The 26714-nt window shown below is 47.5% G+C and overlaps 1 protein-coding gene across 2 annotated transcripts; it reads left to right on the top strand.

The window, feature by feature from the left end:
* Positions 1-1177: 1177 nt before the first annotated feature.
* On the top strand, positions 1178-25984 carry KCNE1 (potassium voltage-gated channel subfamily E regulatory subunit 1). 2 transcript variants are annotated; one of them, XM_065676895.1, is made up of 2 exons: positions 1178-1248; positions 25370-25984. In XM_065676895.1, the coding sequence occupies exon 2, from the start codon at positions 25419-25421 to the stop codon at positions 25797-25799; it is 381 nt and encodes a 126-aa protein (XP_065532967.1). In that variant the 5' UTR covers positions 1178-1248; positions 25370-25418; the 3' UTR covers positions 25800-25984. The 2 variants fall into 2 exon arrangements, with proteins under 2 accessions (XP_065532967.1, XP_065532966.1); XM_065676894.1 differs by lacking the exon at positions 1178-1248 and adding an exon at positions 2087-2104.
* Positions 25985-26714: the final 730 nt, after the last annotated feature.

The raw sequence follows: 26714 nt of genomic DNA, 5'->3' as shown, positions 1-26714 counted from the left end.
TTCACTATTAGATTATGAAAGTATGGTATTCCTTAATCCATTTGAATACAGGTGATTTGAGACTTATCTGTGGTGTATAGGAAATCTTGTAGCAAAATACTTCTTAAAGGTAATCAAGAGCTATTTTAGCAGTAAGTTGCAGTGTGGCACATTGCTTTGCTTAGTTTCATTGGTATTCCTCATGAGGAAAAGTTCATATATGCAAAGTGTTTGAATCAGCCTACTAAGAAATCTTACTTTTCAGGGCAGGTTAACTACTGGAAGATAGCTAGCAGCTAGTTTCACATCTCAACTTGTTAGAAGGCCACAAGGACACAGTACCGGTTTTGAAGACTTCTGTTTGTGTTTGAACCTTTGGTACTTCATAACCTCTAAAAAGCACATGGAGCATGTATCCAATATTTCATGGCCAGGTTGCTTCCAGTACTTAAGTAACATTGTGAGTATCACTGTATGCAAGTAAGCATGCATACTTGTAACACAGGGCTAATCCAAGTGATAAAGCATTTTATGTATGGCCTGCTTATGCTGGGGTGTAGCGGTTCAATGGAGATAAGTTTTCCATCACTGAAAAGTCGTCACTGCGGTGCTCACATAACAGGAAGAACAAGTTACAAAAGACCGGCGTTCATTGCAGGCTTGCAGTGATGGCTAATGCTTATTAATTTTGCAGATGTCTTTATATCATATCTTTTCAAACTAGTGTTAATTCAACTTATAATTAAGTGCACCAGCTCAAAGGAAACATAACCAGCAGTGAAGCTACCTGTTAAAATGCTTTTATGCCAGAAGTTAGAAGCTATGTGGGATGTAATTATATTTGTTTCACATTATCACTTGCTTTACTGGTTGCCTTGTCCTAGCTTTGTGCTACATAAATGAGGTTAAAAATTACTTACATTCCATAGCCATTAGACACATACAATATTGTGAGAAAAACTTCAAAGTGTTTTTCCCAACTTTTCTTGCTTAAAACCTTTTGCTTTAAAGGGGCACATTGAACACACGCAGTGAAAACTGGCTGGTTGCAAACATAAAAGGTGAAGTTCAGACGCCCTGCTCTTTGTGACCCGCTATATAAAGTGATGCTAATTCACAGGGTGTATTTGACTTGGACCGCTTCACCCAAAAGCATTTCTTAGTGTGAGTTACTGTCAGGCTAATACAAAGAGGATGAGCTAGTAAAGTACCTTTCTGGGCCTTTTCCAGGGTTGGAGCTGAACTGTGTTGGATTGAGCTTTTGTTATGGTAAGTAAAGTAATGATCAATTTCCTGGTGTTACTTGAGTTGGGGAAATACTCGACCTGACACAAAAAGCAGTTGCACAGCTTTTTATGCCTGTTTTCCACTCTTCAGATTTTGCCCCTTCTGTGACATGAAGTTTAATCGTGCTGACCTGTCATGGCATGGCTTGAACAGCAAGGTGCTGAGGCACTTGTACTCAGCAGTGACTGAAAAGGTTCAGGTGCCAAAGTGCTTCTGTGTAGTAGGGCAGGGGGATTGACCCGTGCCTTGGTTGATACCCTGCTCAGTAAGGACAAACAAACCGGTAGTCAGCTGGCACTTCCCCAGAGCAAATGTGTGGAGATTTTGTGTGCATTAATTTCCCTAGAAAAGAGCAGAACTTTCAATGTTGGTATCTTCTCAATGTCCCTCTTCTGTGCTGTTCTAATGATTCTGCGAAAATGCTGTTTCTGATCTCTTGAGAACTGCAGAAACAGACAGCTGGTGACCTCTAAAGGCTGCAAGGCAATTTCTGTTCAGCCAGGTAATTATTTCTCAATGTATATTTTAGATAGTTTGTGTATATGCCGTAACTCATTCAACAGAGGCAGAGTATGCAAAGAGAATACACATGCTAATAAAGCCCGTGTGAGAGGGAGTTGCAGTTGTCTTCCTTGTTCCAGTACTCAAGGTCAAAACTATTGCATGTCATAGCATACAGTATTCTGTCCGAAGGCAAATGGGCTGGTTTGTATAAAGGGTGCCTGCAAGGACTTTTACTTCTTGTAAAGTGGGGAGGATGGGAGGAAGCTGCAGCAGAAAAAAGTCTTGCCTGTAACTGCTTTTCCAGTCAGCATAAGATGTCTCTGTCTGAACCAAGGTAACTGCGTAAGCTATCTTAACATACACTCCTTAGATATACTGGGGTTATTCTAAAGACTGAAAGGGTTGAGTTTGTATTTCCTCAGCCATTTCATCCAGAGTAATGGGAAAGGCTTTCAAGAAGAGTTTTTGTGTGCCGAAGACCATTGCTCCGGATGTGGGGTTTTTCATGAAATTCAATACGGTGAGATTTTAAGGAAAAGCAAGTGGCAGTCAGACTCAGGAAAGAGAGGGAGCGTGCTGTGATGGAGAAGGTGGTAAGAGGCAGAGGGAGGACAGAAAGAAATCTTCAGAGCGGGTGAGTGGATTTGGACTTAGGAGACCAGGAGGAAGCATGAACACACAGCAGTTGTCACTAGTGTCATGCTGGTTTGCTATGGCATTTAAGGTGGTTGTATGATCTGTGATCTGATCCATGACTAGAGCCAAGTGTCTCCAAGGACTGCAAGGCAGGTGTGTGGGGAAAGGGATGAGCACAGCCCCTGTCCTTTCCCCTGGTCTGTGCTCCCTGGTTGGGAAGATGCCTTGCCAAACCACACTTGGGACTCTGCCACCATGTCCCCTCTCTGGGCTACTCAGCAGTCGACTGAGTGTCAAGCATCTCAGGTCATGCACTGGTATCTGTCACACTCTTATTTATGGCTGTGTCCTAACCAGGATGGTCAGCAGCAGCTGGAGTTGTTCTTGGTCATGAAAGGGTTATCTGTCAGTTTGGAGTGTGAGGCAGCTTGGTTTCTGTCAGGTCTGCAGGCGTTCCTCAGGAAAACAAGAGGCAAGAGAGATTTCTGAGGTGGAGATGAGGAGTCTGCGTGTAGGGAAGAACCAGAACACGAAGAGTTTGACATGGGCATCAGAGCAAGCTCTGCTCAGATTTCCTCTCCCACCACTCCTCAGTGCCCTCACACATGCCTCCTTACGGTGGATGCAGCAGTCCTCCATGTTCTGCATACTCACTGACAATACCACTGCTGTAGGGACCATCACACTGATCTTCTTTGTAATAATAGCTCTGATCCAGCATCTGGACCTGTGCCCCTGGCACTTCACCTTCCTTTCCCAAGACACATATTCTGTGTCACCAGGTTGCTGGCACACCGCCAGATGCCTCTCAACTCCCTAACCTTCTAATTGTTGAGGTTCACAGAGAGTAAGCCTCTACTTCCTTATGCTCCAGTTCCTCATCTGTATTTCACTAACCTTCCTTAGCCGCTTGACAGGTCTAATGGCCTTATAGGTCACGGTGCTGCTGATCAGGATCTCAGCTTTGCGGTTCAGCCAAGAAAAACTATGGTATTATTTTTAAAATTGGGAGTGAAAATAATTCCTGAATTTTAAAGCTAAGGACTTTCTTAGGCATTTTTAGGTTTTACGGAGTATACATGATTTGGCCTGATAGCAGGTACACATACATGTGTGTTCTGTGCTATATAGCTGAGCTCATCTTCTGAAGGACCAGTGTTGCTGCACTATAAGGAAGTCCACTTAGATGCAGTGTGCTTGCAATAAGCAGGGAAAAGATAACATAATTATGCTGGAAGACTTAGTAGTGTGAGTGAAGAGTTCTACTGCCTTAGATCTCTTGACAAAAGGCAAGATGAAAAGCTTCAGGCTCATGACAAGAATGCAGTTTATACTGTGGGATATCTTCGAGAAGTGACAGTTGTACCTACCCGTAAGGCCTTGAATCCATTTGGGTGAGCGGTGGCTGGGTGCAGAGGCTGAAATCTCCGATGTACTGAACAATCCATAGTATTTAAAAAATATTTTCCAAGAAAAACAAGCAAATAAAAACTAAACAAAAGCTCCCCAAGCAATTTGAAGAGTAACCGTGAGTTCTCGAGGTACCTTTAGCTCTGGATACTCTCTCCTTTCAGGGCAGCATTATAGAATGGAAACTTTGACACAATCTTAATTATAGGCTAGTGCTGCTATAGTATAGCTGCTGTAGGTAGGTCAGAAAGCTTGCTGAGCAAGGTATGCTGTTGGAGCACGTGCTCACTGAGTAGCAGTTCTAATGGGTCACTGCTGATTAAGGAGAGTGGTTTAGTAGTCAAAATCTTTACATGAGATTATAAAGAAGGTGCAGTACGTGATAAGAAGGTGCAGTAACATGCCGTTAATCTCTCTGCCAAATTGTGTTGTGTGGGAGAGACGTTTAGCAAGAACTTTCCATGCTTTGTCAGCATGTGGAACCATCCAGGGAAGGAACTAGCACCATTTTGGGGGAGTGTGGTGCTGGGTAGTAGAAAATAATCTTCCCTTCCATAGCGCATGGCGATGAATTAAATCATCCACGTGTCCTGTAACTCCCTTCCATTACCACAGGTTTCCAAAATGCATCTGGGTAATACGCTCAGTACTTGATCTCTCAGCCCTTGCCTCCCTTACACATCAGATGCATTGTCAGATGTGTTTTTGAGCTTGCGTTATGCATAGCCCAGTTTCCATGTCAGAGAACATCGATACGGAGGCGAGGTGTTGCTGTGCTGGTTTAGTGGTCTGTTGCTCATCAGGTATCAGGGTTGCTGAGGGCTGTGGCAGACGTGTGGGCTGAGGAGGAGGGAAGAACTGCTCGGGTTAAAAACTATGATTAATTGTTGCTCGCCAAAGTTCACCGTGATGCGTGTGCTTCGCGAGTACCAGGCTTCAGAAGGGCTCTGCCTCAAGCAGCTTCGAACTACAGTGTGAGGAGAAGACGAGATACTCAGGCATGTGAGGGAGGCCACTGAGGAGGCCGTAAAGGGTAAGTTCCTGAGCACAAGTGAGGTGTTGATGTAAACAGCCCCAGTCTATGGCTTGGCTCAGGGCTCCTTGGTGTGGAAGAAGCTCTCACAGCTATTGAAGAGAACACTTTAAAAACAAAGTCCTACTGGAAATCAATTCCTATACTCCAGGGCAGGTGCAAATGGATCTAACTTCTGAGAAGCTGTCACTTCTGCAGGCTGGGCTGTGCGAGCAGCGGCGAGCGGTAAGAGGGACGGTGCTGGCAGCCGATGCCAGTGCTGTTCCTCTCCTCCGCAGTAGACGCATGCCTTCATTTGGCCAGCTGAGTCATAGGGAATTGTTTGTGCATCTAAAGAGATGCTGTCTGCTGGCAGAAGAGGAAACACACTGAAGAGATGCATTTGCTCTGTTACCTACAGAGTAACTTGTTATAGCCCAAGGACATGCTAGCAGAGCTGTCACCTGTTTCCTGGGGTGAGTGGGAAGTGAGAAAGCTGCCATTTTGCTACTGTTAGTCAACCTGAACAGCAGCACATCCCCAGTTGTCATACAAACAAGTGCTTCCTCAGCTGACACTGCAAAATCACTGAGCCTGGTCCTGTAAACGGCAGACTTCTGCCGATGACACCACAGCTTGGCTGGCTATAAGGCTGCTTGCTGTCTGCAGATGCTCGCTATTTTGCTTCCAAATGTCTCAATTTCCCTGTGCTCCACTTGATTACACACTGCCAGATGGCACAGCAAATACTGCACCAACTCCACAAACAAACGCCACGAAGAGAGCTTCAGACAGAAACCATGTGTAGAGCTCATACTGCGGGTAATCTTGCTATCGGGACAGGTACATGGGGCTTCATGAGAAGATGATAAATAGTCAGATGCAGGAGAGGCAGCTGCTAATGGCTCTGATGAGGGCACACGAATAATGAGATCAGAAAGTTGACATGGAGCTGGGAAGCAGAATGAGGGAGGGAAACGCACACAACAAGTGTCTTGCCTTCGTGGGACGCTTGCACCATTTTCTGGTACCAAAAATATCCCCTGTAGGCCAGGTAATGCATATGGAAGCAAATTTCATTCACCCTGCTGCTTGTGGAACTATTGGCTTAAAAATATCTATTAGAGGCAGCAACAGCATTTTGCACTGAGGAAGCTTTTAAGGTGAGTTTAAAGCACTCGACAGAAAATGTAGGATGACTTCCTGATGCATGCACGAGGTCTGTTCACAGGGGTCCGAATTCTTCTCAAGCTCTGTGTCCCAATCTGTCCAGCATGGCAGTAACATTCCCAGGGTATTACCAGAGGCCTGTAAACGCATCAGAAAACCGAATGCAATAAACACCTGAGCTCATCTGTTGAATCATGTCTGCACGAGCTCTCTTGGTGACAACAATGAGCTGGCTCCAGCTTAGGCCAACCTTTTTGTTTGGGTGAAGGCCAAACCTGCCGGAGTGTGAGCGTTCAGCCTCTTGTGATCATTTCCTTTACCGACAAATCGCACACCCGTGTTGTGCATCTTAAGAATGGGTGTCAGAGCTCTGTGTGGTGCAGCAGATGGGTCCTCAACACAAGCAGCTGCTATCAGATTTCCTTTTTCCATTAGCTCCTAAGAAAGCACATAACTTTCGCCTTGGGGAGATGGGAGGTAGAGTCTGTACACTTTGTCAGGCCCCTAGCGTGTTCAGAGTCCCAAGCCAGCACTTTTAACCCAGCAGGCATTAAGCTCTTACAACTAGAAGCCACGCTCACAGCTGCTGACTAAAGTTTTTCTGGCTGTGGAAGCTGAACTTTACTGCTTGAAAGCCTTTTAATTGCAACTTGTGGATTTGGAGCTGCAAAGTGCTGCTCCCTGCCCTTCCCACCGGTGAAACCCAATTCTGTGACTATTAAAAGTTGAATTGAAAAGATACTCGGCAAATTTCACCCGAAGACCTTTTCCAGCCAGGGAATATCCATTTCCTTTGTTTCTTAGCACTTCAAATGGTCAGGACTTAGCCCCTCCTTCTTACCTTCAGCTGCAATGACCTGACCGCAGGTGAAGGAGTGTCCTTGAGAGCATCTTAATGGGAATTACCCCATATCTTTGTTTCTTTTTTTTCTTCTCTTTGTAATTAGTTGTTACAGAAAATGGAGCAGAAGAGATGTCCCTGTGCATATGCAATCACGGAGAAGGTGATAGACGCATGCTTGGAGTCCTTGTCAAATCAACATATTTCCATGGTTTTGACCTCAGTTAACTGCACATTATCAATCAAACTGAAATACCAGGGGATTTTTACTTTGAAGACAGAACAGAAAGCTTTTGTGTTTGGTCTGCTCTGGGTAGAATTGGCAGGGGGAGAGAAGGGAAGCATTCTTTACCCTTTATAGCTGAAAAATAACCCAATTATTTGCACTGACCTTTCTCTGAATGCAGCTTGCTTTGCTTGGGCAGGTAAGTAAATTCTGACCCACCTTGACAGAAAGAATAGCTTTGGCTTGACACATCTGAGTGGCACTGGAGGGTTGGCCTGACAAGCTCAGACCTCGTGTGCTCTATAAAGAACAGTGTCAGGGTGTCAGCCTGTGAGCTGCCTCATGCCCTGATGCATGGCTGACGGGCTGATGCAGGGTGCCTGCTGAGGGAGGTGTAACTTGGAGCAGGTGGCACAAGTGCCCAGCTCAGGTTGGTTTTGGGGGGGAGGGATATTAGTGTTTTGTATTCTGCAGGGTGCTGGATCTGTTTGTGTCGGTGTGGTGCAAATGGCCCTTGTCATTTTGGAGGTACTTCAGTGCCTACTGTCCTGTCCAAGGTTCCTTTTGTACAGAGAGAGCAGAGGGATTGTCTCTGTCCGGAAAGTGGAGTCGTGCTGTGTTTCCTCACCTGACAGGTGCTTTTGCCTTGCTGTGACCTCTGTTTTGGTGGGACTCATGTGCTTGAGCAGACCATCTCGTGGGGCATCAGGTGATGGGGAGCATCACTGATTTTGTTGGCCAAGTGTTGGCCCAGCCAAAGGGGACCCAGATCCCACTTGGGCTCTGGATGTTGCAGCCTTAGTTAAAAAGGAAAGGGTTAATATCCTGGTTATTTTTCTATATGCTATCTATTATTTTTAACGGAGGAACTGGGACATCTTGAGTTTGAGGTGCTGGTTTTTGATTTGTTCTTTTTTTTTTAAGCAATTTTGGTGTCCTGGTTTGTTCCCTGGTGTGATGCAGCAGCATTCAGATCATGAACACCTATTTATATAATTGCATGTGTGACTTTTTGGATGAGATTCAAAGGAAAACAAATGATGGGAACTTTTTTGTGGTTAATTTTGAACTTGAGACGTAGTGACTAGATGAAATCAGGTGTGATAGAATAAGCAAAAATCATGTTTTCATGCTACTGCTTTGTCCTGGAAAGCTTGACTTTAAGGTACGCTTTTCTCTTGACTTTTTTTCAAGAGGTCATCTTATCTCCAACAATTAAATCATAGCTGTCAACGTGTTTAATGAATTTGCCATCAGAAACCTTATTACATTATGCGAAGGATAAGAAATGCTAAAGATATTAAGGATTACCTTTGCTAGCAGAGACCTGAGTGGAGGAGACTTACAAACAGCAGCATCTATGTGAAGGACTCAAGTATTCCTCCACCTCCCAGCCATTGTCATAGCAAGCCCCTTGTTGTTGCTGATGGTTAAGGACAGAAAGGTGAGGGGCAATGCCCAGCAAATACCTGATTTCTCCTTCTCTGCATCCCTGGGTGAGACCTGCTGCTTCTGCTGCTGGTCCAGGAGGGGCAAGCGCAATCACAGTCCATGCGGTGAGGATGGTACTAAGCTTTTTGAGAGGGACCGTGGTGGCTGAGCTGGTGAAAGCCGCCTGCAACCAGAATTAGAAGCAGGGTGGCCACAGGCACCCCGTGACTCGAAGGCAGGCTGCTCTGCCCTGTTCATCAGGGTGTGCATGGTGCTTCCCAAGCACTCATGGGGAGAAGGAACATCAAATCACTTGTTATTTTCCCATCCTGGAGGAAAACCTCGCAGAGAAGTTGAGCTGCTCTTGGGGTCTTGTAGGACAGGGACAGGCAGCTGGGGACTCAGCCTATGATGCTCTGTAATGCTCAAACCAAATACTTTTGGTTTGCATGAAATACCCTAGACTAACGTACTAAACTATTTGAGTAGTTTCCAGTGATCCTCACTGTCTTGGAGTGTTCCCGTGATGCTTGCAGGTATCGCTGGAGGTTTAAGCTCCTGAACAGGCAAGAATGCCACTTACACTTTTTAAAGCAGTTGGGTTAAAATGTGACACCAAGCGGAGCTTTTTGGCATGAGTGTAGCTGGTCGTAACACCAGAAAAAATATCCTCTCGGTGAGATCTACTGGAAAGTATTTGGAAAGTAAATTTGTTGCATTAATACCATTTGAGTAATGGATAGTGTTTGGAAACGAAACTTTCCAAACAAAAGGAATAATGTACTATATCTGGCAAGAGAGTTGAACAACAGGAATTCACATTTTCCGTTTCCTAGTGTGGAACAAAGTAGGCTTAAAATTAGCAAATCTATTAGTCATTACATTATGAATGGCATGGTCGAGTAATGCCATAGCTCAGGGAAAATGTTTGTTATAACTATATACAGTTCCCTAAATATAACAGACCTGTTGCCTGGCACACGGATCTCACCTTAGCAAGATGGAGCATTTGGTATCTCACACCCGAGCATCTTCATTTGTGTGTGGCAGAGGGTTCAGACTTGGATGAATGACTCCCTGGACTTTGCTGTTGTTGGGATATATCTGCAAAAGGCTTTGAGAGCTGGGCACGATGCTGCCTGGTATTGGCTTGGCAGGAAGCTGACGGAGTTCAGATGTATTGACAGTGCTGGTGATTCTGAACCATAGAGAAACAGAATCATAGAATAGCAGCTTGGAAGAGATCTCAAGGATCGTCTGGTCCGACCTTTCTAGGCAAACATGACCTAGATTAGATGTCCCAGCACCCTGACCAGCTGAATCTCAGAGGTGTCCAACACTGGGGAATCCACCACATCCCTGGGGAGATTATTCCAATGGGTAATTGTTCTGTGAAAAATTCTCCTGTTGTTTCCAGTCGGAATCTCCCCAGGAGTAACTTGTGCCCATTACTCCTCATCTTTTCCATGGGACTCAGCAGCCTGTTGGCCTTCTTTGCCGCAGCTGCACACTGTTCACTCATATTGAGCTTGCTGTCTACCAGGACCCCATGACAACTTTCTCAAAACCCATGAATTTTGCAGGGATTTGGGATTTCAATGGAAGAACTGCTTTCCCATGGTGAGTCTGGGTCTTCCGAAGTGTTTTTGTCTGGATCTGAAACTTTACTTTTAGCTATCAGCATTTCACGTATCGGCAACCTGTTTTCTGAGGACATCTGCTTTTCAATAATGAGAAGGCATAAGTTCAGCCAGGAATTTTTAAAGGCAAGGAGAATAGAGTAGTTTCTTAAAACATGTCAGTAATGAAGTCAAATCCTTCTACAAACATTGTGATTAAGGTCACTTCACCATTGGCTTGTGGTGGTGCTACCCCTGGACTGCAGTAGAACATGGCTTATTACAAGCAACAAGCAAAGTAGGAGCAACAGAGGCTGCTTTTCAGCTCTGACTGAGAACCAGCGTGGGCTTCAGCCTTGCTTGTTGACCAAGAAAGAATGGAAACTATGAGTTTAGCAGTAGTGCCTTATTTAAAGCAAGAGGAATGCATGGCAGCCTGGTTTAAGGAGGGACAGTTTCACTCTGTGTCTAGCCTATTGTTCTGAGTGAGAGGGAATTCAAAAAACTGGGAAGACTTGTTTGCCTAGGAGGAAAAGAAATGCCTAAAGTAAGGAAAACATGTGGTGTGCGGCGAAAATGTCCACGTGTGCTTATTTAGAGCCTGTGTGTATAAATATGCACATACAAACCCAGGCGAAAGGGAGGAGTGCAGAGCAAAGGACCTGAGTGAGCAGCAGCCCTAGTGAGCAAGCTCAGTGGGAAGTGCTCCTTACCCACTGACCCATTGCATCCACGCACTGCCAGCGGGCACTGCGGAGGTGCAAGGTCTCTTCCTGCACACATGTTTGACTTGGCTTTACCAAAATCTCTTACAGGTGGAAATCTTACAGATGGTGATGGCAGAACAGGGTTTTTATTGTCCAACAATTCCCCTCTTCAGCACAAGAGCAGTCTGGGTTTCTTGCGAGCCGATGGTATAAAATAAAAAGGTTTCGTGGCTCTCAGAAAGCCGCTGGATTGTGTAGGTGTGCCTTTCACAACCGCGGCTGTCAGCCGGTCTCCTGAACTTCAGAGAGACGGTTCCTTCTCCCGAGCTCTCTGCTGAACTCGCATGACTGATAAACCTGTCTCCCTCTCTTTCTTTTGTCTGCACAAAAAAAGAGGACTATATGCTGAGGAGCTGCATTTTAAGGCTGGCAGTAAAGGTACTGTGGAGCATACAGGCATTTATACCAGCAGACTGGTATGAAACTCTTGGGCTACACTTCGATATTACTCTCCCTATCCTTTGACTACTAACCACTTGAGCCATTAGCTGATAAGTTCTCCAGCTTTGCCCTTTCCAGTAGCCTTGGGCTCATGTCTCCAGATGACTGACAATAAAAGTCTGACTGGAGTGGTGACAACCCATCTACCACAATTAATATCCAGCATGTGTCTGAGGTTTGCTTATAGCAATGTCATTAGGTGGAGCTACAGCCTCTGGCCCTTCTGGGAGGCTGTGTCTCTGTCGTTCATTAAACCCACTGAAGGCAGATGGTAACTTCAAAATCAATCAATCATCACCATCACTGCCTCTAAACACATCACACCTAACCTCTGTGAGAGGTTTTCTAGATAAGTGAGACACGAGGTCTCCACTGAGAGGAAGTTACAATTAACACATGATGCTGATACAGGCAAAGAAGGGGAGCACCCACCTGGGAGAACGGAGCAGCCCAGCAGTAGACCCTGCGTGTTAAGCTTTGTTTCAAGGCTCTCCTCCTCACCTCCGTGGTGCAGGCCCTGATCTGAGGTAAGGATTTAAATGCTGATTAACTGAATTTGCATAACCTCAGCCCACAGCAAGTCTGGTTAAGCCTCATGTGTGCAGGCAGGCTGTTTTCCCCAGGCCAGCACAGCGAGCTCCTAACCCCCATGGCATCACAGTCTGCAGGGGACTTGGGGCACTAACTCCAGGTAGGTATTAAACAAGATCTGATTTTATTTGAAAGGGAGGAAAGTGGGCTTTGTTTGGTAAAAGTGGGGTTTCTTATCCACCAGTTGAACAGACACTTGCTGCTCAACCCTCTGCAGCTTGTGTTTCTCCTCCAGACCAGAGCACAAACTGGGCAGCAGCCATGTTACCACAGCAGGAGATGGCCCTCAGGTGCGGCAGGGACAGGCACGGTGTGAGATGCTCTGTGGGATGAGATGATCTGAACTCAGCACCGGCTGCAGTAGTAGTAGAAAAATCTGTGGTCACAGTCTTCTCATTTCCAGTCCCTGGGGAGTCCAGAGGAGCTGTGTGCGATTCTGAATGAGCGGGCTCAGTGTCACGGCAAAGCAGAAATTTCCATATGGAGTTCTGCTTGTCCGGTGCTACCTCTGGTTTTGGCTGTGCGTATTTTTAGTTAGGAAAATGCATCGACTGTTTTAATGCTCTTAATGCACGTAAGCCACTGTTGTCTGTAATTTCAGCAGGACACAGGGAATTGTCTCACAAGTGGTGCTGTGCAAGGGGGGCCCGTGGCTGCAGCTGCTGGTATGGAGAGGCTGTGCCAAAGGCTGCCTACTTTGGCACTGGTTTCATACCAGTTCGCCCTAACCAGATGCTCTGGCAGCTTAAGATATTGGGTTAAATGGAATCAAGCAGCTATGGCTGTTTGCATGTAGAAGCTGGTCAACGTTTCCTGGAATAAATGCAACGCAGCTTCTAGCTTTGCTTCAAGGTGTTTCAGATGCTGAGTGCCCTGTGTGATATTCACATCCTCTGAGTCAGCCCTTTTGCTTTTTCTCCTGTGAAAAGTGTGTGTTCAAGCAAAGAGGAACCTCACAGAAAACCCTGGCTCCAGGTGTAGTAAAACCACTCTTAGGCTGGCTTTTCTGCACCTTCTGTTCCTAAGCTGCAGGATTCAATTTCCTTCTGCTTGGTTGTGATCAGAGAAGAAAGATAACCTGTGTGTACTAACCTCGTGTACTAACCAAGGGATGATCTTGCCCTTCAGCCTATGAAGCTACAAAGAAGTTGTTACACATCCTGAGCAGGTATCTAATATTCAGGGCCCTGTGGGACCACTTCTGTTGAAGTGATGTGGCTCACACTTGCCTTTCATGTTTGGTTTAGTTTACAGATGCAGAAAGCCTTTCCTCCTTGACCCACAGAAGGATTGAGCATCAGGCAGTTTGTTTGCTCACCAGTTCCAAATTGCAGGGACAAGGAACCCAGGGTGTGAGAGGTACTGATGGGCCATGGGGTGCCAGGATGGCCTGAGGGTTGGGCTGTGCCCAGCCCTCACCTAAGACAGAGGAGAGCAGGACAGATGCTGGAGGGCAGGGGCTATGCTTTTCTGTTCTGTAGACCCTCATTGGGATGACAGCAGCCCGGTTTTGGTGCTGTGGTTGGGTAATGAAGAGACCTGCTTCAGTGCCTTGTCCTTATTGGACTGATCTGCCTCCTCTGCTGTGGCAGGAGAAGGTATTTTGGGACCAACTGCAAAAGCTCTGACTTGTGCCCTCAAGATGATACATGAATTTTGACGTTCCTTACACTGAACTGGGAGAAAATTTACTCATGTCAACATGTCTAAATCCATGCAAAACTGGGGTAAGGACAGTGCAAATCCATGCCAGTGCTCCAGTGAGGGCTGCATGGGCATAGCTGCATGTCCTGGCCTTCTTGCTCTGCTGTGGGTCAAAGGATCTCAGAGGTTTCTGAAGGGTGGCAATTTGCTCATTCTGCTCATATCTGGTGTTTGCTCAAGGGGAAAAACAGCACAGCAGGAAAATGCACGTGGCTGCTGCTAGAGAGAAGCTTATCTGTGCCTTGCACTGTAAAACACGCAGCTGCTTAAGAAAAGAGAAGAAATACCAGGACTGGTGCTGCCTCTGAAAAACTTCCTTGATAACACAGGCAAGGTTGGACCTTATGTGATGCGCAAGCACAGGAAGCTGTGGGTTGCATGGGTGCCAGAGTGAACACATGGGTTTCATCATTTTAGCTAAATTTATGGAAATGTATTTTTCTCTTTTGCTTTTCAGGATACAAGGCTTCCCTTCCCCCACGAGCTGTGTCTCCTCCTGAACCGGTGCGTTTTTGAGAGCGTCCTTCCTAGTGCATGGAGGCCCCGTCTCTTCCAACCTTACCTAGCAATTTAGTGCGAATGCCTGGAAGAATAGAGAGGACGTTTGGACAGCTCTCTCTTTCTGCACCATTAGGGGATCTTTGAGCTGTCTTTCTTCTGGCAACGCTGCCAGCAAAATAAGTTTCTGAGCATAAAATATTGCTACTTCTGGGTGTATTGGGAGATCTGCTGGTAAAAATGTGGGTATAAAATGCTCTCTGAGGTTGTTCTATTTGGTGGAGGGAAAGGCAGAGATTCAGTATTATTTTTGCTTAATCAACATACTGCCAAAGGAGAACAATACAAACTTGCTAGTCATTTTCCAATACTCTAGATATTGGGAGGATGAATAAATCTCCAACAATGTAGTGATGCTGTGGTGGCTTCCAAAAGCCCTTCCTGCCTGATACCACAGCTCTTTATGGATCACTGTCAGTACAAACCCTCTGCTGCCCATGCAGGTTTTGGGGCATCGGAGTTCTTTTGGGGAAGGCTATCATTTAAGAGCTGTGGGTTCTTCACGAGACCGGGGATCTCGTTTGATTGGATGTGCTTTGTAAGTATAACCTTTGAGTCTGATTGAGTCTGGATTGTAGTTTGTCAGGCCCACCTTTCTCTTCCCTCCTCCAAGGTGAGGTATGGGGAGCTGGGCACTGCATAGGGATGGCGTAGTGAAGGGGTGCATAGTCTGGGAACCCCTTGCTCAACCAGGGGTGCTGCTGTGCTGTAGAAAAAGGGGGCACAAACCGCTGACCACTCTCCTGCAGCACTCATGTGCTGCATCCTTTTGGGTGCCGAGCTTCAGATGTGATGGGCATTGAGTGATACCTGACCATCTCTGGCTTCCTGCTGCAGCAGCAGCAGAGTCTGCACAGTGAATTGCAGATAGAAACTTGTACCTAAGCAGCGAGTAGTTTTTGGTGCATCCGGTTTGGGTTTTGGAGGTTTTCTTTTGCTGTCTTGTTCCTTATGTGGTTGGGTGGAAAAAGTGACAATGAATCCTTCTCAGTCATATGCTCTCATTCCATACTTGGTACACCCTGAAACCTGCACCTCTGCGTGTGCTCTGTCTGGAAAAATGCCGTCTGGATTTCTTAATGGAATCTGACACAGATTTCAACTTCTGTGTGCTGCAGAGGAGGAGGAAGTTTCCAGTATTTTCCATTCACCAGTAAGTGTTAGCATGACCCCAGCATAAAAGTATGGAGGGCTCTGTGGCTCTTTTCCACTGCACTTGTTCTTTTCTCATAGTGTTTTATTGTTATGAGCATATAGCTTTTGTAATTCCACTGGAGTTAAGTGAGATGTTCAGACAGCAAGCTTCAAAATGTGTCTGAGGGGCTATTTTAGCTGTACTTTGCTCAAGACAATCCTTTCTTTTAAAAGGTGTGGGTAACCCCACCTTTGCTTAAACCCCAGTAACAGGCAAGTACATGATCCTGCTTAGACAACCTGGGGAAAAAGTGTGCAGAGGCTTTTGAGCTGATGGCTCCTTCTGGCCGTGCACAAGCGGTGCGGACCTCCACAGCGCTCAACCTCTGTAGCGGTGGAGGAGAATGAGGCCTTCCGGTGCATTCAGCCAAAACGGTGATCTAAGTGCGTGCTGCCTGGCTCCTATGGAGCCCTGGAGCTGCCCCACCTTGCTCAGTGGCTTCGCAGGGAGGTCTGCTGCACAGAGCACTGGAGTGGGCCAGGAGATGCACTCCTGGGGGGGAATATGTCTGAACCTGGGACACCTTCCTTCCTCTGCCTAAATCCTGGAGGTTTGTGTCCAGGCCAGCGGTACTGTGTGAGCTGACAACCGCGGCTTGCTCACAGGAGATGTAGTCCGGAGTGGATGTGAATGTGTAGCTAATGTTGTTGCCTTCCCACAACACCTGGTGAACAGTCAGAAGAACGAACTGCAGCATCAGTCACCACTAAACCAAATTTCCCCAGTCTTGTCATTAACGCAGTGAGTGCTTGCTGATTGGGGATGACTCATCTGAATCATCACCATTATAAAAATATAGCACTCCAGCCTTTTGTGCCTCTGCTGGCATCTATGAATTACTCTTCAGTGACGGAATTGCATTTAACCTTGTTATGGGGGTCGGAAGCATCTCTATGCACTGTCTCTTCCAAATGCTGCAGGTGTCAATGCAGTTATAATTTAACATTGTGGAGGTTTTTCACTCTAAATTGTATTTCAAAGATGGGCTGCAAATTGCAGGCCAGTTTCACCAGCTGGTGTAGACCCACACAGCTCTGTTGATTCGGCTGCAGCCTCGCAGACTAGTGCCAGCTGTATCTCTGACCTGTGGCATCGCTCCTGCTGCTGCAGCCAAGTGAACCTTTATTTTGTGGTAGTGTAATAGCAGAGGTTGTGCAAACACAGGGGAGCAGGTGGTCCACACCCTGGCTTTTAAGTACCGGATGTGCTTGCATTAGTGCTGGGATAAAGGCAAGTGAATTACTGTCGCCCTCCTGGCCGGGTTTGCTAAGCATGATGTGCATTCCGATTGCTTTCATTTTTGGCTATGCGACTCAAACCTCATTTGCTGAAAGCCAGTGCTGTGGTTTCCCTGAAAGTCCTTTGTAAGATGACTTGGATAACCCCCAATCCAAAGTCACTTCTGCAGCATTTGGGATGAATTGGAGGTCACATCCCAAAGGGGCCAGCTGAGGCTTTTAGCAATAGAGCCATTTGGTGGGGAGATATTCTCAGGATGGGAGACAGCGCTGTTTGCCAGCACCAGAGATGTTTGAAGCCCCGGCCATCCTCCTGTCCCCTTTGCTCCTCCATAAGGAAGCAGAGGCGAGCGGGCAGCTGCAGCCATGAGCTGAGCTGAGCTCAGGTCACTGTGGGACCAGAGGAGACCAAGGGCACCTTGTGAGATTTTCTCCCTTCCCTGGGCTGCTCTGAGCAGCCATTTCACTTTGTGCATGGGAGCCCAGCAAATCTCTGTGAGAAAGGGCTGCCGTATCTTTCATGTGATTTCCCCTCATTTTGAGAGACTAACGTGATATGTATGGGAAAGTGCCAGTGATAGTGATCTGGGCAGAAACATGTCGGACTTCATCTATTTATGTGCAAGAGCCACAGCAGTAACCTTTCAAGGAAAGAGCACGATTCATTGAAACTGTATTCTTTACTCCCCATACCTACTTCCACAAAGTATTTCTTTCCACAGAACAGTAAAACCAGTTCAAAACCAGAAGACCTAGGAATATGGTATCAGGAGATCTGCAAACCCCTGTGCTTGCAGAATGTCCCTTATCACCTTCCAGAGAAAACCTGTATTTGCTTTCTGAGGGATCCCATCACTCTACATGTCGTCATTGCACTGAAGAAAATGAAACCTTTGGCTACTGACAGATCCGGGAGGGCAAAGAAACTTCTTGGTTTTGCAGCACTGAACCTAGCCTTTGTATACTGCCGTTGCTGTAGGAAAACAATCTTCTCCCTGTCAGATGCTCTCTCAGGTCCCACCAAAGTCAAATAGGAGTTACACAGGGGCTCCTAAACAAAATGAGTCTGCTCTTGTTTAACGAAGACATAATCCTCCCCTGAGCTGCAATGGAGCCATGCTGGTGTGATGGCGGGGAAGGTGAGATCCCACACCGGCCCTGAGAGCTCCCAGAAATAACCCTTGCTTTGGTTTGCCCAGCCCTATGGAGCAGCTGCATCAGCTGGAGGAGTTTTGATGGAGGGTACCCCATGGCTCAGTGGTGCTCAGTGGCTGTGGGGTGAGGGAAAGCAGGGGTTAGTCACTGTATTCACATTTCTTTCCCCATCACAGGATGCTAGCTAATGGGATCCTGTTCACAGATCTCTTCCTGGTTTTAGCAGTGTGAATGCATATCAACTTTTTGCGATATAATAAGAATAAAGCAAACCCCAGAGGCACAGTGGTGTTGCTGTGGGGTTGATGCACTGTGCCCCTGAAGAAGCGGTTCACTCCGTGCCAGGCACCCATCTCACTCCTTATTGTGTTGGTTACCTCCCTGCTGCATTTGGGATGGTGGGCTGACACCCACCCCTCACCTGCCCAGGAGGTGGCAGGGGACTCGTCACCCACCAGCTGCTCCTCCCCATCACACGCTCCCACCTTCCCCAAGGAAAGCTGGTTTTGCTTGTCTCGGAATGAGCTGGGTGATGCTGCAAGACAATACGAAGACATTGTTTTCATCCATTCATTTCGATACCTCAATCACCATCTAAATTCTCATCTCTAGCACCCATCCTAGCAACAGCGCATGCAAAGCTGAGGAGCATCAGCCGAGGAGGGGCCATCCCAGTCCTCATTTGCTGTGGGCTGTTGAGGTTCTCAGGGCAGGGAACTTCCAGGGACCACAGGACACACCAATATGGATCTTCCAGAACCCCAGGGATGCTGAGGGCATGTTATCCCACATTACCAGCATTGTCTGAATGAGCTTAAACGCAGCTCCCTTGCAAAGATAATCAGTTCATTGTAGGTTCTAGGTGGGCAGCAATGAACCCTCGCTTTGACTAACAGACACTTCTCAAATGGAAAATGGGTCTTCTTTGTTTGTTTCTTTGTTGTTCTTTTTAGGTGATGGATAAGAAATAGCCAGTCCCCCATGCAGTGAGCTGTTTGTGTTGGTTTCAAGGGGCAGCCCTGGGAATGGTTCCCCCCTTCCTTCTCACACCCCAAAAGCTGTAATATCACCAGAAGATGGACCTCACCTTACCTTGCCATAGCTCCTAATCCTAGGGGATTTTGCTGTTTCTAAAAACACCTCCCTGTGTGTCTGTCCACACAGATTTAGTCCCTTGTCTAGACCTGAGGCATGGTGTGTCTGTGCCCCATGCAGGGGAGTGTGGAGGCAAGTGCCAGTGTGCGTGAGCAGCTTGTGTGGCGCCAAGAGCGGCAAGACTTGGGATGTCCCAACACCCCGGCATCCTCTTTGTGCTCCCATTGCACTGCCCTGCTTGCATCCATGGGCTGCAGCGTTGGAGCTGCCCTCATACCCCCCAGCACCTCCCATGTGGAGCCGGCACCTGCAGCGGGAGGCCGGCTGACAGCACCCACGCCACGGGCTCCTGCCCTCCCCCAGCCGCGTGTTTCCCTGTTTGCCTCTCACCTTCTGCACTGATGCTGGGACAGGGGACAGTGGCACCCAGGCTGCTGTCCCTGCAGGAGCCCGCTCGCACCCAGGGTGTCACACCCGGCGGCTTTCCAGGACTCACATCCTCCTTATGCGCGTTGCCTTGGAGGGGCTGGAGCCCTGCTCCCAGCCGTGCTTTGCTGCCAGGTCTGTACCGACACTCAGGAGAGGGGCTGGTGGGGAGAGCGGGGGGGTGGTGGAGAACTGGGAGGCTGCAAGGGCCGCGGAGCTGCGGAGCAGCAGAGCTGAACTGATGGAGAAGAGGGAGCCAGGGCTCTGCCTGACAGGTTTTGTTTGCTGCCACAGCTGTGCCAGTGTTTGCCTGCTCTTTTGGGCTGAGTGCGATCCCAAGGCATCTGCATCTGTCTGGGAGGATAAACTTGGTTGCATATTGTTTGAGGGAGGTTGCTGCGGTTTCTGCTTCAAAATGATACATATACAGTGTGTGTAAGAGGACTAAGTTTCTGTCTTGTGGTCAGATAAAATGGTGCTTCGGGGAAGAAATGAGTGTACGCCACTGCATGAGTGCTGCTTTTTAAAGTGGACCAAAGACCTGAAGCGTTGCTCGGGTGGGTAGGGATGGGTGGCCCTAGGACTGGTTGGAAAAGGATACAGATCTGCTAGAGAAAGGTGGGGACTGCAGAATGTGTGTATGTCTTGTGTGTAACTGCAGATCTACCCATACAGCCCTGCTCACTTCTGGGCTGCAGCGTTGGCCCATCTGTGGTAGGATCACAGCATCCTGGATGCTTCACTGGTGCAAAATTTCCAGGAGCTGGATGGAGGAAATGGGTCTGTCTTGTGCAGTGCTCTGGCCTCCAGAAAGCTGTCTGATCTTATTCATCTCTGTAACGAACAGCCAGCGAAATGAGTCAGAGAGGTCAGTAGATCCACTGCTTTACGGTGGTGAAGTGTGGTGCTGGCAGAAAATGCAGGGAGGTGGGCAGTGTGCTGTGCTAACTTTTGTTACCAGGGTAGTGCAGGGGGGCTTTGGGTGTCAACAGCACACGAGAAATTGCTGGAGTACTGTATTTTCTAAAGGTATGCATGTATTCCTCTAGACTCCCTTGATTTCTGGTGCCTGGTTACTGATGCTTTGGTAGTAATATGAGGGAGAGATCACTGGAGATGTTTACTGAGTATAAATTAGAATGCAGGTCCTTTGATTTGTGAGAGCCGAGAAAATTGCTTAGGAGACGAACATCTGTCATTTAACATTCACCTCTGTTTACATAATAAATACCACATTTTAACCTCAGTAGGGAAGAAAAGCACATCCAGCCAAAGCAGCTCAGTTTGCGCACCTAATGCTTGAGGACAAAATTCCCATTGAGCTCCAAAGCCGAATATCACATCATCTAGGTACATTGCACGACAGAAAATTGTCTCTTTTCCTTTTAAATTGCCGGCCCCAGTGGTCGACCAGGACCCAGGAGCATCTCACAGCATGTGCTTCACTGAAGCTTGTTTGCTGGAAAGGAGGTCAATTTAGACAGGGGCAGTAAGGACAGTGATGGAGCCAGCGGCTCCAGCTGGCTTGGGTGCACTCCACTGGCAGCAGCACCCAAGCTCACAGAGGTGCCATCAGCCTGCTTTTTATCAGAGATGCCTATTCTGCTTTGCCTTTGTTGGGAATCAGCCAGGTCTAAGTCAGTTCTGACTTTTATAATATAGATGGAAATTATACTTACTGCCGGATGCTCTGCAGCTGCAAATTGCTCTATTTGAACTCAAATGCCAATTTACAGCTCTGTAATGGTATCCCTGTCACAGTCCTACCTCCCCAGCAGCAGTGGGCATGACTGCCTCAGCACCCAGACAGGCACAGCATGCTCTCCAGGACCTTAGCTTCACATCCCTTCAGAGCCAGCTGGGGTCAGACTCTGCATCCTGCAGGCAGTCTCATGGACTTGCATTTGGCAGCTCTAGCACTCCATAGCTGTGAATGTTTGGGTGCTCAAGAGATTAGTATTAGGAGTAGATCTCTCATATCATGGTCGTACTGGAGAGACATGGCCTCGGTGATGGTTTCTGAGGTTAGAAACGAGGTAGACACCAGGTGCACGAAGCCTATCCATGCTTGCCCATGCATCTCCATCCTCCAGTCCCAGTGTGTCCTGCTTCATAGCTCTAGGAGTAACTGGGTCTTTCTTGAGCTTGCCTGCCACAGCTTTTCATTATGTGCAGCCTTTTTAAACAAAGGGGCCTTAGTGGCTTACAGATTTCTTTCTTAATTTCCCTTGTTACCTGTCAAAATGCAGTCTTGACAGAAGCCCTTTGCCAGGGATGCCTCAATTTTCCCTTCAGGAGGCAGCTCTCCGAATTGGTGCTGGGCCAGTTGAGCAGTGTGAACAGACTCTGGTGTGCTTGGAAATTAGCAGAATAAGACTCATTTTCACCTCCTCAGGGGCCTTTGGGCCATACCCATCTGACCACACAGAGACATTTATGGTGTAGATCTGTTCCCTAGAGGTAGATCTAGACTCCATTCCCAACTCCAGAAACCTGCCTGCGGCATCTTAGCCTGCCTGCTAAACTCATGCTCTCCATGAAGATATCACTCAGAGGAGGCCCCTCTCCACCTCCAACAAGAAATCCATGGCATGAGAATGAAAGGGCAAGCAGCAGATGACAGTGAGGAAACGGGCAAGGCTCAGTGAGCAAGGGCCAGCTCCAGGGGTGCTGCTTGGCACCATGGACCATGGGCTGTTATTCAGGTCATTGTTGACACTTGATGGAAGATGAGTTTGGGCGATGCCATCAATACACCTGCACTGCTGGGAACCCTGTATGTTGGAAAGCAGCCTGCACTGAGCCCATAACTTTTGCTTTGGAGATCTGTCGCCCGTATTTGCTGTCATGGATGGAGAAGCAGCAATGCATGTGAGAGCAGGATGTGTCCCACCCTGCTGCCAACCTTAGGGACCCCTCTGACTCACTAGCCAGTGAAAAGTTGCTGAACTGTTCAGTTTTGCCCCAGGTCATTTGTAACAGGCAATTCACTGCTCAGTGCTTGCTCCTCCCAAGTGACCCCCCCGGGCATGCACTGAAGCCTGCTGTGAGATGGGAGCCACCACCCCAGGTGAGGTCCTGGCTTACTAGGATGAAGCCTGGGTAAACCAGGATGCTAATTTTGGGCTGGGTGAGATTTTACTCAGAGCTCCTCGGGGAAGTCCCATGAGGGCATTGACCATGATTTGCAGCCCATAAGCAGTCACCCGGGGGGAATAGTGGAGAGCAGAAAGCCACTCTGGTTATGGTCAAAACAGAGAGCTTTGGGGACAGTGAGATGTGACCATCTGCCATGGAGCAAACCAACAACACAGGTGGCTCTAAACCGGTCCCAGTACGGATTTCAGTGGAGTTGCACAGGGCTTGTGCAATGGTGGGTGAGGCAGTTAGGCTGTTGAGATTCCAGGGGAGATTTCCTGGGGAACAGGAACATGCCCCTTCCCTCCCTTAACCTCTCATGTTATTGCCGACTGATGTGGCTATGGAGATGGGGCCATTCACCTCCCTGCTTGGTTCTAGCTCAGCAACCCATAAGTAGGCAATACCTTGCAATCCTTAGAAACCTCCCAAAAGAATATAAAGAGGTAGCTGAGGGTATCCAGCCTCAAAATGTCATTTCATCAGCATCTGAAGTGTCTTCAGTGCTACTGAAAGTCATTATGAGAAGTGATTCCCCGTCCTTCCAGAAGTGGAGAGATCCAGTGAAATTCCTCTTTGTTTTATCTTAAAGTTATTATTGCCATGAGTTGTTAGCAGTTTTAACAGTTTACAGTGTTGACATGCTTCGGAGGAGAAATCTCAGATAAAGGTTTAAACTTCTTTTTCTCTTCCTTTCCTTTCTAAAGGATCTGAAAACAGCTGTGACATGTGAATAGATTTCAACTATTAAGCCCAAGCTGCCAAGATGTTATTTCCTGTAGCTTTGACTCATGCAACTGAAGAAATAAATTGGATCAGAATATTGTTTTCTAACGTTGATTTTTGTCTCTCTCTGCCACCCCCAGGCTCGGCTCTATTTAAAGCCGATATACCAAGGCACACTGTCCCTTGTGCTCGTTTTCCCTGCTGGTGAGGCACTGCAATCGCAGGAGCTGCTTGCTTGGAGCAGGGTGAGTCTGCACCCCCAGGAGCCTGACCTGGGCTCCCAGTGGTCACCCACTCACCAGGGGAAGCAGCCTGTTGTCATCTGGTGTGGGCCGGTGCCACTCATGTGCCCCGGGGCTGTATAATGAGAGAACAAGGCTCATCCTGGGCTGAGCATCTGGCTTTCAGTGGGACCTGTCCCCAGATCCATGACTGCACGGCAGAGAAGTCTAGCAAAGGGTTCCCACTGAAACCAGCACATACAGTTCCATTAGCAATTAATTTCTGTGAAGTGTGTTCGATCATATTCGTGTCTGCATTCAGTGTGTATTTCACTTGGCTGCCAACAGCACCCGCTAGCTCAGAACACGCTCGGTAAATAACTGTTCTTCATATGAGGGGTGGCAGGTCATAAGATCAGTGTCCTCTTATTGCTTCCTCTGTCTCAGCATCTGTTTTTACAGCATTTATGCCACAGTGAGGCACAGACAACTCGAAGAAGCCTCCAAATACATCTCATCTACTGCAGTGTCATTACTGGCAGCTGCAGGCTATGTGCACAGCTAAACTCTCCCCCATGCAGAGGTCCTGCACAACATCTATGCATCATTAATGTCGCTGTCACAGCGGGATGCAATTGTTGCCTAGGCCTTTTGGTGGCTTTCTGCCCAAGGGTTCATTTCATTCTTGATGTATTATAGATGATTATGATACAGTACCTCTTAAAAAAACCCCAAAACAACAAAAGGTAAGTATGCCGGAGAAGCTTTTGCTAATATGTTGGCCTGCTCTCACTGATTTAAAACTGTAGAAAGCGCTGACAGCCATCTTATGTGACTACAAGATTGCTGTCATGGAAGTCACCTTGAATAACAGTACCTCATTCAGCTGTGCTAGGGGCACAGCCAGAGGGATACTGCTGTCTTAGTTTTATGGAGACATTTAAGTTAGGCATTGTAGTGACATTGTCAGTCACGTTGCCTTCCTGTTGAGCATTTGGGACTGCAGTGCTGATAGGATCACTCTTAACTGGTTTACGGCTGACACTGGAAAGGGTAAAAGGACTCTTCAGCTTGCTGTGTTAGACTGTCAGTGCAGAGTGCAGTGGTTATGAGGCTTTGGATGTCCAGGTACTTCTTGGTGTTACCATCTTCTGCCCTGCTCCGGACCTGCAGTGGTGCTGGTGGGAGTCCTCCTAACCAGACAATGAGACACTGGTTGCATAGCCATTTAGTCTGGAGGGGGAAAACAATGAAGTCCCTGGGGAAGAACTGCTACCTGTAAGAGAGAAGGTAAAGGGATGTGCTTCCACTGCTCAGTATGCAATTACTGTAGACTCCCTCTGTGTCCACAACCTTGGCAAATGCCCACTGGGAGTTTGCATTAAATCAGTGTGGGATACATTTCTGTCAGACGTTTGATTGCTCAGTTTTGCGTGGTACAGATCATTATGAGAGCTGCAGAAGAAAAGCAGGACTCCTCAACAGGGGTGGACAGGAGGAGCTTGCTGCAGGTACTGAGTGATTTCCACTCACTGACGGCCAGGTACAGAAATTTTGCTTCCAAATTCAATCCTTAAGCAGAGGAGAGAGGACTGAAGGAAGCCATGATCGCAAACTTCAAAGCCAGAGCAGTTGCTGTAGAGTGGGAGCGAGACACTCCTCGTGCCTATGCGGGCTCAGGATGAAAGTCACAGGCTTCAAATAGCAGCATGGGAGGTATCTGGGAGAATGGCCAACAGCCAGGGCAGCTGTGCACCACCACAGACCAACTATGAGGACCGAGGAGCTTGTGAGGCACGTGTTTGTAGGGAATGGACTCAGCATAGATAGCCTGGCTTGGAAAAAGGGGGTGAAGGGGTCCCTCCAGTCCCGTCCAGCCACCCTGTCCCTGCACAGGCCCCGAGGTAGCTTTCTTGCTGAGGAGGCGGGCCAGTAAAGGGAGACAGATGAAATCATGTCTTCATCTGATGGCACGTCCCTTAATTTTATTCTTTTCTAGCTAAACTAACAATTAAGGAAGAAAGAAGTGTGAAGGACAGAAAAACAAGATGTTGGAGCTGTCTAATGACACAGCCCTGAATTCACTTCTCTCCAAGCTGCTTCAAGACTACCTGGAGCAGACAAATAGCTCTGCACCTTCCCAGGCCGTAAGTGCCAGCAGCAACCTGGAAATCATCTACGTGCTGCTGATAATTGGCCTCTTTGGCTTCTTCACAGTGGGAATCATGCTGACCAACATCCGTGCCAGGAGGCTGGAGAACTCCCGCGACCCCTACAACACCTACATTGCCACGGACATTTGGCACAAGAAGGACAGGGAGTATTTTCAAGCCAAGCTCATAGAAAATTACAAGCTGTGCTGTGTCTTTGAAAACCAGCTGGCTGTGGAGCAGCCAAGCATGCAGATTCCTGAGGCAAAGTCTTCCTAGGAAAATGGGAGAAAGGACTGTACTCTGCACAGGGACATCCCAACCGATACCTGGCACAAACCAGGCTCACTGCTTGCCCATCTGCAGAGCCACAGGCACTGGCCTCAGTCAGGTTGAATAACCATGGACTGGTGGTGAAGCTGTTGGATCTGTGATGGCCCTGGTGCTGCAGAAGTGCCCAGCCACCAAAACCTTACTGCAATCAGTGTAAGGTCGAGGAGGGGACACACACATAGGGAGCATCATGGACTCATCAGCTTCACCTAACAAAAAAAGCAAACGCTGGGGTTGCCAATGTGAGCGCTTGTAGTAGTCCATGTAATTAAAACCAAATTGGATCAAATGCAAGCTAGAGGCCTTAACTGCCAAGTTTGGTTTAGGCAATACTTTACAAGTAAGACCTGAAGTAGCTGAAATATTTGATTTGCATTTTTGTCCAGCATAGAATAATGACTCTGAAAATCGTACAGTGCTGTGGATTACCTATTTCTTTTGGAATTGTGCCCCCTTTGGGATAAAATTTTAGAAAAAAATCCCATTTTTTTCTGAAAACCATTTCTGTGGAAAAAATGCTGGCTTTGAAGGGAAACGTTTTAGTGCCTGCCCCTAATTCCCAATAGGTACCCTAGATCGGTCTTGCCAGCTACTTTTGGTTTTCTTCCTCATGGATGGGGGTTGATCCTGGCAGCAATATCTACCTTTGCACAAAGATTCAGCAGCCCACAGGGTCTATGCCATGCAAGTGTGTAACATTCCAAGAGTTTCAATCACCTGTAATTATTGCACAAGACCTAAGTGCTAGCCCTTGGTTGGAAAGTGCATTTCCACTCTGTGAAAAGCAGCTCCACAAAGTGTCTGATATTTAACCACTGACACAGCCTATGTCTGTGCTTGTCTTAAAGCCCGTGAGCAGCT

The sequence above is a fragment of the Lathamus discolor genome, chromosome 4, assembly GCF_037157495.1.
Source record: "Lathamus discolor isolate bLatDis1 chromosome 4, bLatDis1.hap1, whole genome shotgun sequence".
Taxonomy (NCBI): Eukaryota; Metazoa; Chordata; class Aves; order Psittaciformes; family Psittacidae; genus Lathamus; species Lathamus discolor.
Note: the sequence above shows the minus strand (reverse complement) of the source record. Positions and strands in the feature narration are given on the sequence as shown.

Excerpts from the sequence above, each read along its gene's own strand:
- KCNE1 (XM_065676895.1), top strand. The coding sequence starts at position 25,419 with ATGTTGGAGCTGTCTAATGACACAGCCCTGAATTCACTTCTCTCCAAG.